Source organism: Brachyistius frenatus, unplaced genomic scaffold (genome assembly GCF_029030835.1).
Source record: "Brachyistius frenatus isolate BFR_SWC_R1_liver_20210118 unplaced genomic scaffold, ASM2903083v1 Contig_216, whole genome shotgun sequence".
Lineage (NCBI taxonomy): Eukaryota > Metazoa > Chordata > Actinopteri > Embiotocidae > Brachyistius > Brachyistius frenatus.
In genome coordinates this window covers 170,001-187,064 of record NW_027210815.1, presented here as the reverse complement: position 1 = coordinate 187,064, position 17,064 = coordinate 170,001, and the positions used below count along the sequence as shown (strand labels likewise).

At 44.8% G+C, this 17,064-nt stretch overlaps 2 protein-coding genes across 3 annotated transcripts in view; one reads left to right on the top strand and one right to left on the bottom strand.

Moving 5' to 3' along the window:
- Positions 1-3,291: 3,291 nt before the first annotated feature.
- Positions 3,292-12,508, top strand: matr3l1.1 (matrin 3-like 1.1). The gene is given in 20 exon segments (XM_069719513.1): positions 3,292-3,445; positions 4,461-5,321; positions 5,855-5,916; positions 6,024-6,062; positions 6,292-6,365; positions 6,447-6,466; positions 6,545-6,664; positions 6,800-6,925; positions 8,166-8,282; positions 8,627-8,748; positions 8,829-8,983; positions 9,076-9,142; positions 10,111-10,223; positions 10,306-10,427; positions 10,740-10,818; positions 10,918-10,943; positions 11,053-11,445; positions 11,576-11,642; positions 12,340-12,477; positions 12,480-12,508. Coding segments are annotated over 19 exon segments (2,700 nt in total). The 5' UTR covers positions 3,292-3,445; positions 4,461-4,490.
- A 189-nt stretch (positions 12,509-12,697) lies between these two features.
- matr3l1.2 (matrin 3-like 1.2) overlaps positions 12,698-17,064 on the bottom strand; it is a 15,027-nt gene continuing 10,660 nt past the window's right edge. For both annotated transcript variants that reach the window (XM_069719512.1, XM_069719511.1), the window contains 7 exons: positions 15,512-15,640; positions 14,895-15,023; positions 14,671-14,801; positions 14,371-14,590; positions 14,138-14,258; positions 13,371-13,486; positions 12,698-13,287 (listed from right to left, as the gene is read on the bottom strand). In XM_069719512.1, the coding sequence (XP_069575613.1) occupies positions 13,225-13,287; positions 13,371-13,486; positions 14,138-14,258; positions 14,371-14,590; positions 14,671-14,801; positions 14,895-15,023; positions 15,512-15,640 (909 nt within the window). In that variant the 3' untranslated portion in view covers positions 12,698-13,224. The remainder of the gene's footprint in view (positions 13,288-13,370; positions 13,487-14,137; positions 14,259-14,370; positions 14,591-14,670; positions 14,802-14,894; positions 15,024-15,511; positions 15,641-17,064) is intronic.

Here is a 17,064-nt window from a genome sequence, read left to right as displayed (position 1 = left end):
CGTTGACTTGTTGACTTGTTGCTCCGTTAAATCGTTGCTTCATTTGACTCGTTGCTTCATTGCTTTGTTGACTCATTGCTTTGTTGCTCCGTTGCTTCATTGACTCGTTGCTTCGTAGATTCGTTGCTTCGTTGACCCATTGCTTTGTTTGACTCATTGCTTCGTTGACTCATTGCTTCATTGACTCGTTGCTTTGTTGACTCGTTTCTTGGTTGACTCATTGACCCATTGCTTCGATGACTCGTTGCTCCGTTGACTCGTTGCTTCATTTAACTCGTTGCTTTGTTGACCCGTTACTTCATTGACCTGTTGCTTCATTACATTGTTGACTCACTGCTTCGTTGACTTGTTGCTTCGTTGACTCGTTGCTTTGTTGACTTGTTGCTTAGTTTGCCTTGTTGCTTCGTTTGCCTTGTTGCTTCGTTTGACTCGTTGCTTCGTTGACCCATTGCTTCGTTAACGCGATGCTTCGTTGACTCGTTGCTTTGTTTGACTCATTGCTTCGTTGACTCATTGCTTCATTGACTCGTTGCTTTGTTGACTCGTTTCTTGGTTGACTCATTGACCCGTTGCTTCGATGACTTGTTGCTCCGTTGACTCGTTGCTTTGTTGACTTGTTGCTTAGTTTGCCTTGTTGCTTCGTTTGCCTTGTTGCTTCGTTTGACTCGTTGCTTCATTGACCCATTGCTTCGTTAACGCGATGCTTCGTTGACTCATTGACTCGTTGACTCATTCACACGTTGTTTCGTTGTTTCGTTGCTTTGTTGCTTCGTTGACTTGCTGCTTCATTGCTTCATTGCTTCATTGCTTTGTTGCTTTGTTGCTTTGTTGACCCGTTGACTCATTGAATTGTCGGTTTCTCTCTGTGATCTTTTAACATCTCTAGATGGCGTTTAGTGTTTATAAGTAAAAGTGAATTGAACTGATTTATCCTCAAAGATTTCCTGTTTGCAGTTTTGAACTTTCTTTTTATGTGAAATGTCACTTTTATATTGAGGTTATTTTATATTATTTCGTGTCAAATCTTTCATTTAAAAACTAGTTTAAATTATATTTTGTTCATAGGGCAGATGAAGATATGATTGATTGATTGATTGATTGATTGATTGATTGATTGATTGATTGATTGATTGATTGATTGACTGATTGATTGATTTATTGATTTATTGATTGATTGATTGATTGATTGATTGATTGATTGATTGATTGATTGATTGATTGATTGATTGATTGATTGATTGATTGATTGGTTGGTTGGTTGATTGATTGATTGATTGGGATGTTATTAGATTTACATGCAGACTTGTTTACCGACTTTTGACAACAGATCAAATATATTTGACTGATTTGTTTGAAACAATAAAGTTACTCTTAGTATTGTAGTACTACTGTGAGATACTCTAGTACTACTGAGATACAGTAGTATTACTCTGAGATACTGTAGTACATCTCTGAGATACTGTAGTACTACTGTGAGATACTGTAGTATTACTCTGAGATACTGTAGTACGTCTCTGAGATACTGTAGTATGTCTCTGAGATACTGTAGTATTACTCAGAGATACCATAGTACTACTCTGAGATACTGCAGTACTTTCACGCCGCTTAACAAATTAATTGTCAATCAAAAATGTGTTTCATTAAACTGTCTGATCGACACAGAAACATAATCCCTCAGCTGATTCTCCTTGTCAATACAAACTGATTGAGAATATTAACATGAAATATCACAGACAGTTTCAGGCTCAGCAGAACGGTGTCCAACATGTGGTCTGCGGCTCCACCTGCTGGACGACCAACGGTAAACAGAGGAAAATGGTTTTTAAAATTCAGTTGAATTTCGATTTAATTGTTTGTAATTTAAATCAAAGTAACTTCAATCTTTGTGTTAATTTACTGCAGTTTTATTTCAGTGTGTATTTTTATTTTATTTATTCAGTGCAAAATAGTTTATTGTTTGTTTTCATCTTTGAGGACAAGAGCTCAACAGTTTGGCTGAAGAAGTGTATTTGTAGATATTTATTTCACTGTGCATCTTAAATATATTCAGAATAATTTAATTGTCATAATTTCATAATTATTATTTAGAATTAAAGGTTTTCATTGTTAGATATATTTATTTTATGTTGTTATTTAATTAGGTGTCATTCTATTATTTCATCTCATGTAATTTTCAGTCACATCTTTCTTCCATTATTTGATCAAATCTGGTTAAATTTGACTTTATTTATCCTTTTATTTCATTTGTTTAGTGTTATATTTTTATGTAATGTGTAATTTAATCGGTATTTTATTTCAAATATTTTTTATTGTACTGTATGTTTTATTAATTTTAGTTATTTTATTCGAATTCATTTTATTTCGAATTCATTTTATTTTACTTTTCGTGTTTTTATTTTACTATTTAATCTATCTCTAAATGGACAACAATGTGAATCAGTAACAATAACAGGTTGTATAAAGTTGTGTTTCAGCGCTCTGAGAGTTTTATGTAAAACAGCAGAGTGATCATTGTTCATTCATTAATTGATTAATTGATTAATGGAATAATTGATTAATGGAATAATTGATTAATGGAATAATTGATTAATGGAATAATTGATTTAGATATCGTTGATTATTTCTGTTATTGTTTTGTTGATCTGCCGTCTGTCCGGATGTTGGACTCACTCTGACTCTAATAATCCTCCCCGTCACCTGATGATGGGCTGCAGTTACAGACTCTGATTCGGTTTGATAAATAGTCGTGCAGCGCCACCTGGTGGTAAAAATTAAAACGAGAAATTCAAACATCCTGAATAAAAAGAAAACTGTTCAACTTTAATTCTATAAAACAAACCTGATGTTTCCAAAAACACCAACATGTCAGATCAGGACCGATGTTTGAAAAGATCAGAGTTCAGGTTAATTTTTTTTTACCTGTAAATGCAGATGAAGATAAACGTAAAGAAAAAAATTATGAAAACATGAATCAAGATATTGAACCTCCAAGAAGTTAATTTATTGTTTCGTTCGTACAGATATAGAGTTGATGTTAAGATATATATATTATTTTACTGTTTGCCGCTGTATATATTAATAGCTTATATCTGTAGATATAGACATGCAACGTATTTTTATAAAAAGCTCCATATGTTCTATTTTTTTTAACTTATTGTATCATTCAATTTCATTCTAATTTATCATTTTATTCTAATTTATTATTTTATTCTTATTCATAATTGTATATATTAAATTGCTGTTTTCCTCCCCACCAGCAGGGAGCGCTGACCGCCGTCATTAGACGTGGAAGAAGAAGCCGGACACTTCAGTCAGCTAGCAGTTAGCTTGTCTGTCAGCTTGACTTTCTGTTTATGGTTATTTGTTCCCGTTAAAATCGAAACCCGTCGGTTCTTGTTTTTATGAAGCTCCGTGTTTCACCAGAAGGAGCTCAATTTGATTTGAGGTGAGTCCGCCGCTGCAGCTCCAGTCTGCCCGGAGTTAGCTGTAAGATCAAGCTGTTAGCCGAAACTTCATTCAGATTTTCACCGTTTTAACACACAGAGATGAAAAAAGATTAAAATGAACGGAGAGACTCTGCAGTGAACAACGGAGACTTTCTGTCCTGTGGTCTGTCTGACTGTCGGTCCGTGTTTCCAGTGTCTGAACTGCGGATTAATACCGTAAACTGACGGTTAGCAGTTGAATCTGTGCCTTGCAGATGATGTTTTACAACGAAGAGTGACGTCATCGAACAGTTGTTCCAGTTTGTGAACCTTTAAAAGTTGATGTTAAAGAACCCAGTTCAACAAATGAGATTAAAATATGACACCGTCATTTATTGATGAAGGTAAAACAATGTGATGGTTTCCAGGGTAACTGTTGATCATCAGCTGGGAGGACCTTCAGTCTGTTACTCCTACAGAACCGCTTCAGCTCTGGATGGTTCTGGTTCTTCATCATGTCTGTGGATGAAGATCACGACGTTGAACATTAACTTTATTCTTCCAGATAGTTCTTTGGGTCCGTCGGGCTGTTGATGGTTCCTCCGGTTCCTTTCAGACCTGCACAGATGTTACACAGATGTTATACAGGCGTTACACAGGCGTTACACAGATGTTACACAGATGTTACACAAGCGTTACACAGGTGTTACACAGGCGTTACACAGATGTTACACAGGTGTTGTGGTTCTTGTTCCTCCTCCAGATGTGATGAACAGCTGCTCCTGAGCGTCGAGTCTTTCCTGGTTTAAGCTGCAGTATTGTCTCTCAGGACGACTCGTCCTCCGTTCCTCGTCTCACCTGTCCTGTCCTCGTCTTACCTGCCCTCTGCCCGTCTCACCTGTCCTGCCCTCATCTCACCTGTCCTCTCCCCGTCTCACCTTTCCTCTCGCCATCTCACCTGTCCTCTCTCATCTGTCCTCTCTCACCTGTCCTGTCCTCGTCTCACCTGTCCTCTTCCTGACACTGTGTCTGCAGGAGGCTGTGGTGGTTTCTCTACAGCTCCCCATGATGTCTCACAACCAGCCGTCTGACACCGACCTCCGACCTGATCCCGGACCTTGCGGCGCCGCGGACCGCCGTCGGCCTTCGGCAGACTTTTACCGGCTGCATCAGGAGTCCTTCTCCTCGTCCTATCCGTCCTCTTCGTCCTCTCTGTCCTGCGGCGGCTCTGCGACGCCGGCTGCATGTCCTCAGGACGACGTGTTCAGCATCCTGAGCAGCTGCGGTCTGCGGCCCGGAGATCTGTCTCTGCTGGCCGAGCTGCCCGAAGACGTGCTGCCGGTCGAGTCGCTGCCGCACATCCTGCAACAGATCAAAGGCAGGCGAGGCCCCGGCAAACCCCCCTTCCCCCCTTCCTCTTACCATCACAGCTCCGCCCGCCGACCCGCCAGCAGCTCCTCCTCCACCGACTGGGACCGGCTCCGCGGCCAGCCGGTCCAGAACCCGCTGAACTGCTGGGGTTCTCCCAGGACCGGCAGCTCCGTCAGACCATCATCATCATCATCGTCGGGCTACGTGGACTTCCCCCGCAGACCGGGACCCTCTCAGTATGGTAAGGCTGGCCCCGCCCCCTTTCAGGACCGCCCCTCTTTCAACCCGGCAGCTCGAGGAAAAAGATCTCGTACCTCTCGGTTCTCTGATCGCGGACCGGCCAACCACCGAGCCATCCCTCCCCCCAACGAATCCCAGTGGGGGCGTAACGAGGTTGGATCGTCCTCCAGCCGGGCCGCCGCCTCCACACCCTCCAACAAACAAGCTCTGGACTTCCACGGGACGCCGCCAACCGTCTTCCCGTACTCCTGCTCTCTGTGTGAAATCACTGTGCTGTCTGACAAGGTAAATTCACCTGAGAGCTCCTAGACTGGCACGGGTGGAGGGGGCGGGACCACTGGAGGGGGCGGGACCTTTGGAGGGTGGGAGGTCTTCTGCAAGGTGGGAGGCTCTGGATGCAGCTGCAGCAGAGGATGATGGGAGCTGCAGGTTGATGTGTGTGTGTGTGTGTGTGTGTGTGTGTGTGTGTGTGTGTGTGTGTGTGTGTGTGTGTGTGTGTGTGTGTGTGTGTGTGTGTGTGTGTGTGTGTGTGTGTGTGTGTGTGTGTGTGTGTGTGTGTGTCTGTGTGTGTGTGTGTGTGTGTGTGTCTGTGTGTGTGTGTGTGTGTGTGTGTGTGTGTGTGTGTGTGTGTGTGTGTGTGTGTGTGTGTGTGTGTGTGTGTGTGTGTGTGTGTGTGTGTGTGTGTGTCTGTGTGTGTGTGTGTGTGTGTGTGTGTGTGTGTGTGTGTGTGTGTGTGTGTGTGTGTGTGTGTGTGTGTGTGTGTGTGTGTGTGTGTGTGTGTGTGTGTGTGTGTGTCTATGTGTGTGTGTGTGTTTCAGGTTTGGACACAGCACATTAACGGGACGCAGCATGCTGACGGACAGCTCTGCCTCCTGCAGCAGTGAGTCTCAGTTAATTCACTCATAGACAGGATCCTTCATCACTCTTCATCACTCTTCATCACTCTTCATCATTCTTCATCATTCTTCATCACTCTGTCCTCTGCAGGTGTCCTGGCTGGGACTGTCGCATGGAGACCGTCAGCAGGTGAGTGAAAGATGAAGCTGAGACATCTTCATCATATCTTTGTGTCTGTGTGTCTCTGAGTGTGTGTGTGTGTGTGTGTGTGTGTGTGTGTGTGTGTGTGTGTGTGTGTGTGTGTGTGTGTGTGTGTGTGTGTGTGTGTGTGTCTGTGTGTGTGTGTGTGTGTGTGTGTGTGTGTGTGTGTGTGTGTGTGTGTGAGTGTGTCCTGATTCTGGTCTTTCTGTCGTTAAAGGGACAATAACCAATCAGAGACGAGGAAGGCTGAAGGAAGACCCCCCCCGCCTCACCCAGCCAATCAGAACCAGAGTAAGTGTTTCATTGATGAGTGATCAGCTGACAGCGGTGTGTTGGTGTTCCCGTTTTAACGTGTGCTTTTTTGTTCTGCAGCGTCGCAGCAGAAGAAGAAGGTAGAGACTCAGCCACCTCAAAGACTTCACCTGAGATCAGCTGCTGGTGGTCTCAACCTGTTTCCTGTTTCCTGTCAGCCAGAGAAGGGGAAGGTGGTATGTGTGAAGTTTCCCGCTCAGTCGGTGGACGAGACGTACTTGAGGAAGCTCAGTGAGCCGTTCGGGAGGATTGTCAAGATCCTCATGTTCCCGTCATTGGTGAGTCCACCGGGTCGTTACTCAGAACCACACAAGCTGTGTTCTCTGGTTCTGTAATGGTTCTGATGTGATCTGACCCGTGCAGTAGCAGCCGGGTTCTATTACCGCACATTAAAACGGACTCTGACTCTGCAGGCGTTCGTAGAACTCAGTTCCGTGGACCAGGCGAAGGACTTGGTGAAGTTCCACGTCAACTATCCTCCAACGGTGAATGGAGAACAGATGGACTTCAGCCTCTCCAACACCTTCAACTTCCTGCAGGTACCAAATCCGAAACCTGATACACCTGGTTTAGACCTGGTTTCAGACCTGGTTTAGAGTTGGTGTTGACCTTGTTTAGACCTAGTTTAGACCTGGTTTCAGACCTGGTTTAGAGTTGGTGTTGACCTTGTTTAGACCTAGTTTAGACCTGGTTTCAGACCTGGTTTAGAGTTGGTGTTGACCTTGTTTAGACCTAGTTTAGACCTGGTTTCAGACCTGGTTTAGAGTTGGTGTTGACCTTGTTTAGACCTGGTTTCAGACCTGGTCTAGATCTGGTTTCAGACCTGGTTTAGACCTGGTTTTAGACTTGGTATCAGACCTGGTTTTAGACCTGGTTTTGTTATGAGGTGTGTAGATAAACGAACCCAAATGCAGACACACAGCAAAAGTCTCTTTGGAACCAGGTATTTATTTCTTCCCGGGCAGTTAGAGCAAACAGGAATGCACACTGAGAGTCTGAGTCCCAATCCGAGGCAGAAGTTGGCTCCTCCGCGAATGCGGCTGGCTGCCGGCGCGGGGCCTCGCCACCCGAGGGAATCCCGGGGTTCTCCTCGGCACGTGACCGGGTGACGTAGCCGGACGGCGACGCTCCGCTGGGGGAATCCCCAGACTTCTCCTCAGCGAGCTGATTGGCCGGATCGACTGTGTGACGTCCGCGACTCGACACAGGATCGCCCAAACCCTCGACAGCGGATCTCCGAGGAACACAATGGAAGGTCTCTTTGTTCAGGTGAACGCCCGTGGCTCGACGCTGGACGGCAGGAAACAGGAAACGGGTTGGAGTCAGAACCGGAATCTCAAAACAGGGAGACGGACGGACTTACGGGACGGGTTGACGGGTAGGCAACGGACGAACTGACACCAGGTGGGCAGGAGACCGCGGTATTAGTAGCAGCCGGCGTTAATCACTGGAATGCCGCCCAGCTGTGCTCCCGGAGAGAGGCGTGGCAGTGGGCGGTGCTTGGAAGAGGGTACTGCTGAGGAGAAAACAGACGGGAATGAGAGGACACAGGAGGAGAGGTACTCGGGGGTTAAACGGGAAAACACACTAGGAACAGACAGGAATCCTAACAGGTTTAGACCTGGTAGAGCTGGTGTTGACCTTGTTTAGACCTAGTTCAGACCTGGTTTCAGACCTGGTTTAGACTTGGTGTTGACCTGGTTAAGACCTGGTTTAGACCTGGTTTCAGACCTGGTTAAGACCTGGTTCTGGTCTCACCTGGTTCTGATGTATCCTCAGAGCTCTCGGGTGGTGAGTTTCTCTCCGGCTCCGGCGGGCGAGGACGGACAGTCGGACCTGATGAGCATCGTGAAGCGTTTCGGACCGCCGCTCTACACGCTGTTCCTGCCGTCGACGGTGAGATCCGGTTGAACTTCACTCTGCAGAGTTTAAAGGTCTGTTTCCACCTTCGTCTGCCGAATGAGGGAAGTTTTCTCTGAGCTCATCCAACATCTGATGTTAGGGGGCGGGGCTACGAGCAGGATCTGACATCACAAATAGGTTGAAAACCGATCCTGGTTCAATATTCAACTGTTGAGAATGAAACAGTCACACAGGTTTGAGTGTTGGCGCTAGTATTTATTATTAAACATGTGACTGCGGATCAGAACCAGAACCACCTTCAGGTCCGAGTTCAGGATCCCGGTCAGAACCGATCCGATTGTTGATGAACAGGCGTGAACAGAGTTTTTGTGTTTCAGGTGTTTGTGGAGATGAAAAACGTTCCCGACGCTCAGAAGCTCGTCGACTATTATTTCTCCAACAAGCTGAGGATCAACGAGGAGGTCAAGGTCTCCTTCTCCAGAGAGTACAGCACCCTCATGTGAGTACGGCCCAGAACCGACCCGCTCCACCAGGTACTGGTCCTCTGTGACGCCCGTCCTGGTCTGCTCGGTCCTGCAGGAGGGTTCCATCCGCCAAGAGGTACGGAGAAGAACCAGCTCCCACCGAGACCACGAGGACCGCCAGCAAAGACCGGGCCGGGTCCAGGTCCGGCTCCAGAGACAAGTCCAGCAGAGAAATCAGGTCCGGGTCCAGAGACAAACCCAGCAGGACAGGTGAGTCATCACCGGGCTCTCAGGTTCTTGTCACGTCATCATTAAAGGTGTCAGAACCATGAAGCTCCATGAGACCATGTTGTTCTCTGCAGACTCTGAAGAAGAACCGGTTCCTCTCAGAGAGTCCAAACCTGAAGAACAGACGGAGGAGAACGCTGAGTGAGTTCCTTGTGCTGTAATGGTTCAACCGCTGGTCGGGTCGGTCCAGTCACGTCGGGTCGGTCCAGTCGCGTCGTGTCGGTCCGGTCCCGTCGGGTCGGTCGTGTCGGGTTGGTCGGGTCGGTCGCGTCGGGTCGGTCCGGTCCGGTCGGGTCGGGTCGGTCGTGTCGGGTCGGTCCAGTCACGTCGGGTCGGGTCGGGTCGGTCCAGTCCGGGTCGGGTCGGTCGGGTCGGTCCAGTCACGTCGGGTCGGGTCGGGTCGGGTCGGTCCAGTCACGTCGGGTTGGTCCGGTCGGGTCGGTCCAGTCACGTCGGGTCGGGTCGGGTCGGTCCAGTCGGTCCGGTCCAGTCACGTCGGGTCGGGTCGGGTCGGTCCGGTCCAGTCGGGGTCGGGTCGGTCCAGTCACGTCCAGTCACGTCGGGTCGGGTCCCGGGGTCGGGTCGGTCGGGTCGGTCGCGTCGGGTCGGTCCGGTCGGGTCGGGTCGGTCGTCGGTCCCAGTCACGTCGGGTCGGGTCGGTCCACGTCGGGTCGGGGGTCGGTCCAGTCACGTCGGGTCGGGTCGGGTCGGGTCGGTCCAGTCACGTCGGGTTGGTCCGGTCGGGTCGGTCCAGTCACGTCGGGTCGGGTCGGTCCAGTCACGTCGGGTTGGTCCAGTCGGGTCGGTCCAGTCACGTCGGGTCGGGTCGGTCGGGTCGGTCCAGTCACGTCGGGTCGGGTCGGTCGGGTCGGTCCAGTCACGTCGGGTCGGGTCGGTCCAGTCACGTCGGGTCGGGTCGGGTCGGTCGGGTCGGTCCAGTCACGTCGGGTCGGGTCGGGTCGGTCGGGTCGGTCCAGTCACGTCGGGTTGGTCCGGTCGGGTCGGTCCAGTCACGTCGGGTCGGTCCAGTCACGTCGGGTCGGGTCGGTTGCGTCGGATCACGCAGAAAACAGTGAAGTAATGTTAAAATGTGATGTGACCACCTGCAGATCGTCTGCAGAGGACAGTGACATTGAAGGGATGGAGGTGATCGCAGAGGACGGAGAGAACCTGGAGGTTGAGGAGGATGAAGAAGCTGCTGCTGAGAGAACACCTGAACAAGGTAGAACCAAAAACGGATCTGTTTCTGAAAATATTCCTGAGAAAAAGAGAACATTTACAGAACGTGTTTACCGACTTTACAGATGAAGAGGAGGTGAAGAAAGAGGAGGTGAAGGATGGAGTGACTGAGGAGGAGAAACCTCTGATGGAGGAGGAGGACAAAGAATCAGCAGAAACAGCAGAGACTGAGCTGCAGGAGATCGAGGTAAAGACGTCATTGGTCCAGGTGTTTCTCTGTGGGCGGAGCTCTAATGAACACCTGCTGGTCATTCTCATGTTAGGACTTTATGTCATAAAGAAGTGATTCTATAACATGTCATTCAAAATATGAACCAAAAAAAGTCACACTATAGTTTTTATAGACGTAGTTTTAGACCCGATCCAAAGGCCTTCAAGCGTTCGGCTCTGACGGGAGTTTTAAGGATGAATATGCAGATCTGTAGCTCCGCCCACATGCTTGTTCAATGTGTTCAGAGAAGAAGAAAGCAGGAAACAGCTGATTGATTATTGATTTCAGGAGGACACAGATTTCCCCATCAACCTGGAGAACTGCATCACTCTGGACGAGCTGGGGGACGACGAGTGGGAGGAGCCAGGTAAACAAACAGGAAGTCTGGGATGATTCTGGAGACGCTCATAACAAACAACATAACAATAACATGACGCTCTTCTTCTTCTGTGGTTGTTTGCTGCAGGTGAGAAAGTCACAGATGGACCTGAGGTGAGTTTAAACACGAGACAGTTCAGATGTGGTCGACCCGACATGAAGACCGTCTGTGAGGACGTCTCGGCGTCCGTCTGAAGGTGGTTCGTCTGTGTTCGTCCCTCAGGGCTTCAGGAAGATGTTGAGTTCCTCGGAAGCCGTGAAAGATTCCAGAGAAACTCCAGAGGAAGAGGAGGAGTCAGGGATTGTAAAGACTTTAGAAAAGGAACCAACAGAAGACAAAGAGTTGGACAAGAAAAGGACTCCAGAAAAAGAGACCTATCAGACTTCAGAAAAGAAGCGTTTGAAAAGAAGAAGTTGTGAAGACGAGTCGGTGCCTCCGAAGACCCTGAAGACAGAAGAGACGTCTGGACGGAGACGGGAAGCAGCCGACCGGTCGGACCAGAAACCGTCAGACGAGCGACGAGACGAAAAGTGGACTGAAGTGAGTTTGGAGGCGGAGCCAGAGAGCGCCGGCCCTGGAAGTCCTCGTAAACCACCTGGACCACAACGGTCTGAGGTCCAAACACTTGTAAACATTGTTTTGAGTATCACGCTGTTATTTTTTTGGTCTTCGAAACGTGAAAGCGCGTCGGCGCCCCCCTGTGGTCTGATTCAGGACAAACCGCTCATTATTGATCTGTTTTCAGGAGGCGGAGCAACAAACTGGACCAGCAGGGGGCTCCGCAGGAGCCGAGACACCTCCCAAACCCGTCGGTAAGAATCCAGCTCGGTCACATCACGAGTTTTCACGCTCAATCTGACACCACAAATAAGGAGTTTCTCCAGCAGGGGGCGTTACCCTCAGGGTGTCTTCAGCTAATCGATACAAAGAAGTTTGAGATCGTTTATGTTTCCGTTCACGTCTGAAACGATCAACGTAGTGAATCTTTACGTTTTCAGTTACAAACAATAACCTGATGATTAAAGGTTTACCTCTGTTCTCTGTGTTCTCTGTTCTGTTCTCTGTGTTCTCTGTGTTCTCTGTTCTGTTCTCTCTGTTCTCTGTTCTGTTCTCTGTGTTCTCTGTTCTGTTCTCTCTGTTCTCTGTTCTGTTCTCTGTGTTCTCTGTTCTGTTCTCTGTGTTCTCTGTGTTCTCTGTGTTCTCTGTTCTGTTCTGTGTTCTCTGTTCTGTTCTCTGTGTGTTCTCTGTTCTGTTCTCTGTTCTGTTCTGTTCTCTGTGTTCTCTGTTCTGTTCTCTGTGTTCTCTGTTCTGTTCTGTGTTCTCTGTTCTCTGTGTTCTGTGTTCTCTGTGTTCTCTGTTCTGTTCTCTCTGTTCTGTGTTCTCTGTGTTCTCTGTTCTGTTCTCTGTGTTCTGTGTTCTCTGTGTTCTCTGTTCTGTTCTGTGTTCTCTGTTCTGTTCTCTGTGTTCTGTGTTCTCTGTTCTCTGTGTTCTCTGTTCTTCGTGTTCCAGGAACAGAGTTTGTGCGGCCGGTGGTCGGGTACTTCTGTAACTTGTGTCAGCTGATCTTCGTTGACGAGGACGAAGCCAAACAGCAGCACTGCAGCAGCCCGACGCACTACAGCCGCTACCAGGTCGCCATGGCAACCAGCAGCTGCCACCGCCACCTGTGGACCGTTGAAAACTGAACGTGTTTCTGTGTTTCAGGAGAAGACGGGCAGAGACCCGCGGACCAGCTGAACGCTGCCGGACCACTTCCTGTGAGGCGTTCAGGAGTTCTTCCTGAACCAGTTTGCTTTCGGGGTCAAAGGTCATCAATCCAAAGGTTGGAAAGAGCAATGAAAATAAATAAAGTTGCCAAAAACGAAAGTTTGTGGAAACTGGTTTATTTTCTAAAACAAAAACATAAAAAGGTCAAAGGTCATTTTAAACATACACACACACGCTCTGCTGAACCTGAACGCCTTCTGACTTTCAAAGTAAAAGCAGCGACAGGTCACCATGTTGGAACAGCTTTATGCTAAGCTAGGCTAACAGCAGTTCGTTTTTATTGCTCAATCTGCTGCTTTTGTTCAGTTTGCAACAGAAATGATGACAATCATTGATTATTAATCATTTTAGTGTTTCATTTTAGCTTCAAAGTATTTACACTTTTTTCTTCAGCTGCTGAAAACAAAAGATGACATCTGATCGATTAGAAACGAACATTCAGCTGCAAACAAACTGAGGAGTTCTTCAAATAATAGTTTGACTGATCAATAACAACTGATTATCAATAGTTTGGTTCTTTCGTCACTTCACGTCAAATGAAAGCAGCGTTCGGCGTCACCATGACAACCGCTCAGAGGTCGTCGTTTACCAAGAAACTAAAAAACAAACGTTCGCTCTTCCTCGACTTCACGCCGTCGTCATCTTCTTCACTTTCTTCTCTGCTTTGGTCTGCTCCTTCTGCAGGTGTTTCTGGAGCAAACACACGTTAAATACAGGAAGTGGTGTGGGTGGAGCTTGTCTCAGGTGTAGTATGTGGGCGGAGCTCGTCTCACCTGTAGCTTATCGTAGTGTGTCTGGCTGCTGCAGTGGGTTTTCTTGGCCGTGTCCTCGTTGGAGTAAAACAGGAAGCAGACGCGACAGTAAAAACCCATCTTCACGTGTTCGACCCCTGCAGACACGATCAATGATCAATCATCAATGATCAATAATGATCAATAATCATCAATGATCAATAATCAATAATCATCAATGATCAATAATCATCAATGATCAATAATCAATAATCATCAATGATCAATAATGATCAATAATCATCAATGATCAATAATCATCAATGATCAATAATCATCAATGATCAATAATCATCAATGATCAATAATCAATAATCATCAATGATCAATAATCATCAATGATCAATAATCATCAATGATCAATAATGATCAATAATCATCAATGATCAATAATCAATAATCATCAATGATCAATAATCATCAATGATCAATAATCATCAATGATCAATAATCAATAATCATCAATGATCAATAATGATCAATAATCATCAATGATCAATAATCATCAATAATCATCAATGATCAATAATCAATAATCATCAATGATCAATAATCATCAATGATCAATAATCAATAATCATCAATGATCAATAATGATAAATAATCAATAATCATCAATGATCAATAATCATCAATGGTCAATAATGATCAATAATCATCAATAATCAATAATCATCAATGATCAATAATCAATGATCAATAATCACTGCGGGCTGATTTCCTTTCATGTTTCTGTGGATGTTCCTCACCGATGGGGTTGTCGGGATCAAACGGCGGCAGCGGCAGAGACGCCACGCTGGGTTTGTTCTCAGCAGGAGGGGGCGGGGCCTCGGTCTGTCCGTTCTGATTGGTCGACGTGTCCTTTACCTCCTGAATGATCAGAAGTGGTTTTATTTTGATTGATCATGCGAGTGTGTTGGGTGACGCCCACTGACAGACCTTCACTGATGAAGATGAAGATGTCATTTCCTGGTCGACTCACGTTCTCGCTGCTCTGCTGCGTCTCAGCTGAGTTTTCTTCTGCCTTCTCTTCAGCACCCACATCTTCCTCCCCCTTCTTCTCCTCTTCCTCGTTCACCTTCTCCTCCTCCTCTGGCTCCGCCTCCTCTCTAGATTTCTTGGAGGGAGGTTCTTCAGATCGTTGGGAGGATTTAGGCGGCGAGCTGCTGTTCAGTCTCTTTGTTGTGGTCGGACATCGATGGCTGAATGGACAGACGGAGAGACATCATGATGAAGGTGATGGACAGAAGAAGACAGACCACAGAAGAAGAAGAGGACTGACCCGTGTTTGAGCTGCCGGTACTTCCTGCTGACGTAGACAGTCGGACGTTTCCCATTGAACCTCGGAGGTTTTTCTTTGTAACTGTCGGCCATCTTCTCTGCGTCCTCCGCTTGGTCCATCTCGATGAAACACTGAGGACAACAAAGGACAACATTTCAGAACCACAACCAGGACCGGGAGGACCTGCAGGACCCCCGGTCCTGGTTGTGGTTCTGGTTCTGTACCTCTCTCCTGATCCGGTTCAGGAAGTACTTGCGGACTTTTCCGAAGGGCTCAGCGAGCTCCAGGACGGCCTCATCGGAGTATTTGGTGTTGGGGAGCTGACCGATGTACACCACCCGGCTGGAGCCGCACTGCACACACAGAGATGAATCAAACGCACCCGCCAGAAAAATAGCTCATGAAGAAGAAAATCTAACATTTTAAAACGTATACAGGATAAAACTCTTCCCGTTCTTTCAGAATAAAACTCTTCCTGTTCATTCAGAATAAAACTCTTCCTGCTCTTTCAGAATAAAACTTTCCGTTCTTTCAGAATAAAACTCTTCCTGTTCTTTCAGAATAAAACTCTTCCTGTTCTTTCAGAATAAAACCCTTCCTGTTCTTTCAGAATAAAACTTTCCGTTCTTTCAGAATAAAATTCTTTCCGTTCTTTCAGAATAAAACTCTTTCCGTTCTTTCAGAATAAAACTCTTCCTGTTCTTTCAGAATAAAACTCTCCCTGTTCTTTCAGAATAAAACTCTTCCTGTTCTTTCAGAATAAAACTCTCCCTGTTCTTCCAGAATAAAACCTCCAGGTCAGTAGGTGATCAGAGGGTGTGGTCAGACAGGTGTGTCTCACCTGGATGGTGGGGTAGCTGATGGAGTGACTGACCCTCACCGGCCGGCCGCACACCGACGCCGTGACGTTACTGTTGTAGAAACGCGCCATCGATCGAGCTTCTTCTTCTGTGGCGAACTGCAGGAACGCCTGACGAGGAAGGAGACACTGATGAAGAGCGAGGAAGCGGAGAGACTGATGAAGAGCAAGGAAGACACTGAATCAGTCTGTAATAATAAATCAGTCTGTATTAATAAATCAGTAATGATAAATCAGTCTGTAATAATAAATAATCTATAATAATAAATCAGTCTGTAATAATAAATCAGTGTGTAATAATAAATAGTCTGTAATAATAAATAGTCTATAATAATAAATAGTCTATAATAATAAATCAGTCTGTAATAATAAATCAGTCTGTAATAATAGTCTATAATAATAAATCAGTCTGTAATAATAAATAGTCTGTATTAATAAATCAGTCTGTATTAATAAATCAGTCTATAATAATAAATCAGTCGGTAATAATAAATCAGTCTGTATTAATAAATCAGTAATGATAAATCAGTCTGTAATAATAAATAATCTATAATAATAAATCAGTCTGTAATAATAAATCAGTGTGTAATAATAAATAGTCTGTAATAATAAATAGTCTATAATAATAAATAGTCTATAATAATAAATCAGTCTGTAATAATAAATCAGTCTGTAATAATAGTCTATAATAATAAATCAGTCTGTAATAATAAATAGTCTGTATTAATAAATCAGTCTGTATTAATAAATCAGTCTATAATAATAAATCAGTCGGTAATAATAAATCAGTCTGTAATAATAAATAATCTATAATAATAAATCAGTCTGTATTAATAAATCAGTAATGATAAATCAGTCTGTAATAATAAATAATCTATAATAATAAATCAGTCTGTATTAATAAATCAGTGTGTAATAATAGTCTATAATAATAAATCAGTCTGTATTAATAAATCAGTAATGATAAATCAGTCTGTAATAATAAATAATAATAAATCAGTCTGTATTAATAAATCAGTAATGATAAATCAGTCTGTAATAATAGTCTATAATAATAAATCAGTCTGTATTAATAAATCAGTCTGTAATAATAAATAGTCTATAATAATAAATCAGTCTGTATTAATAAATCAGTAATGATAAATCAGTCTGTAATAATAAATAATAATAAATCAGTCTGTATTAATAAATCAGTGTGTAATAATAAATAGTCTATAATAATAAATCAGTCTGTAATAATAAATCAGTCTGTATTAATAAATGAGTAATGATAAATCAGTCTGTAATAATAAATCAGTCTGTAATAATAAATAGTCTGTATTAATAAATCAGTAATGATAAATCAGTCTGTAATAATAAATAATCTATAATAATAAATCAGTCTGTATTAATAAATCAGTGTGTAATAATAAATAGTCTATAATAATAAATCAGTCTGTATTAATAAATCAGTAATGATAAATCAGTCTGTAATAATAAATAATAATGAATCAGTCTGTATTAATAAATCAGTGTGTAATAATAAATAGTCTATA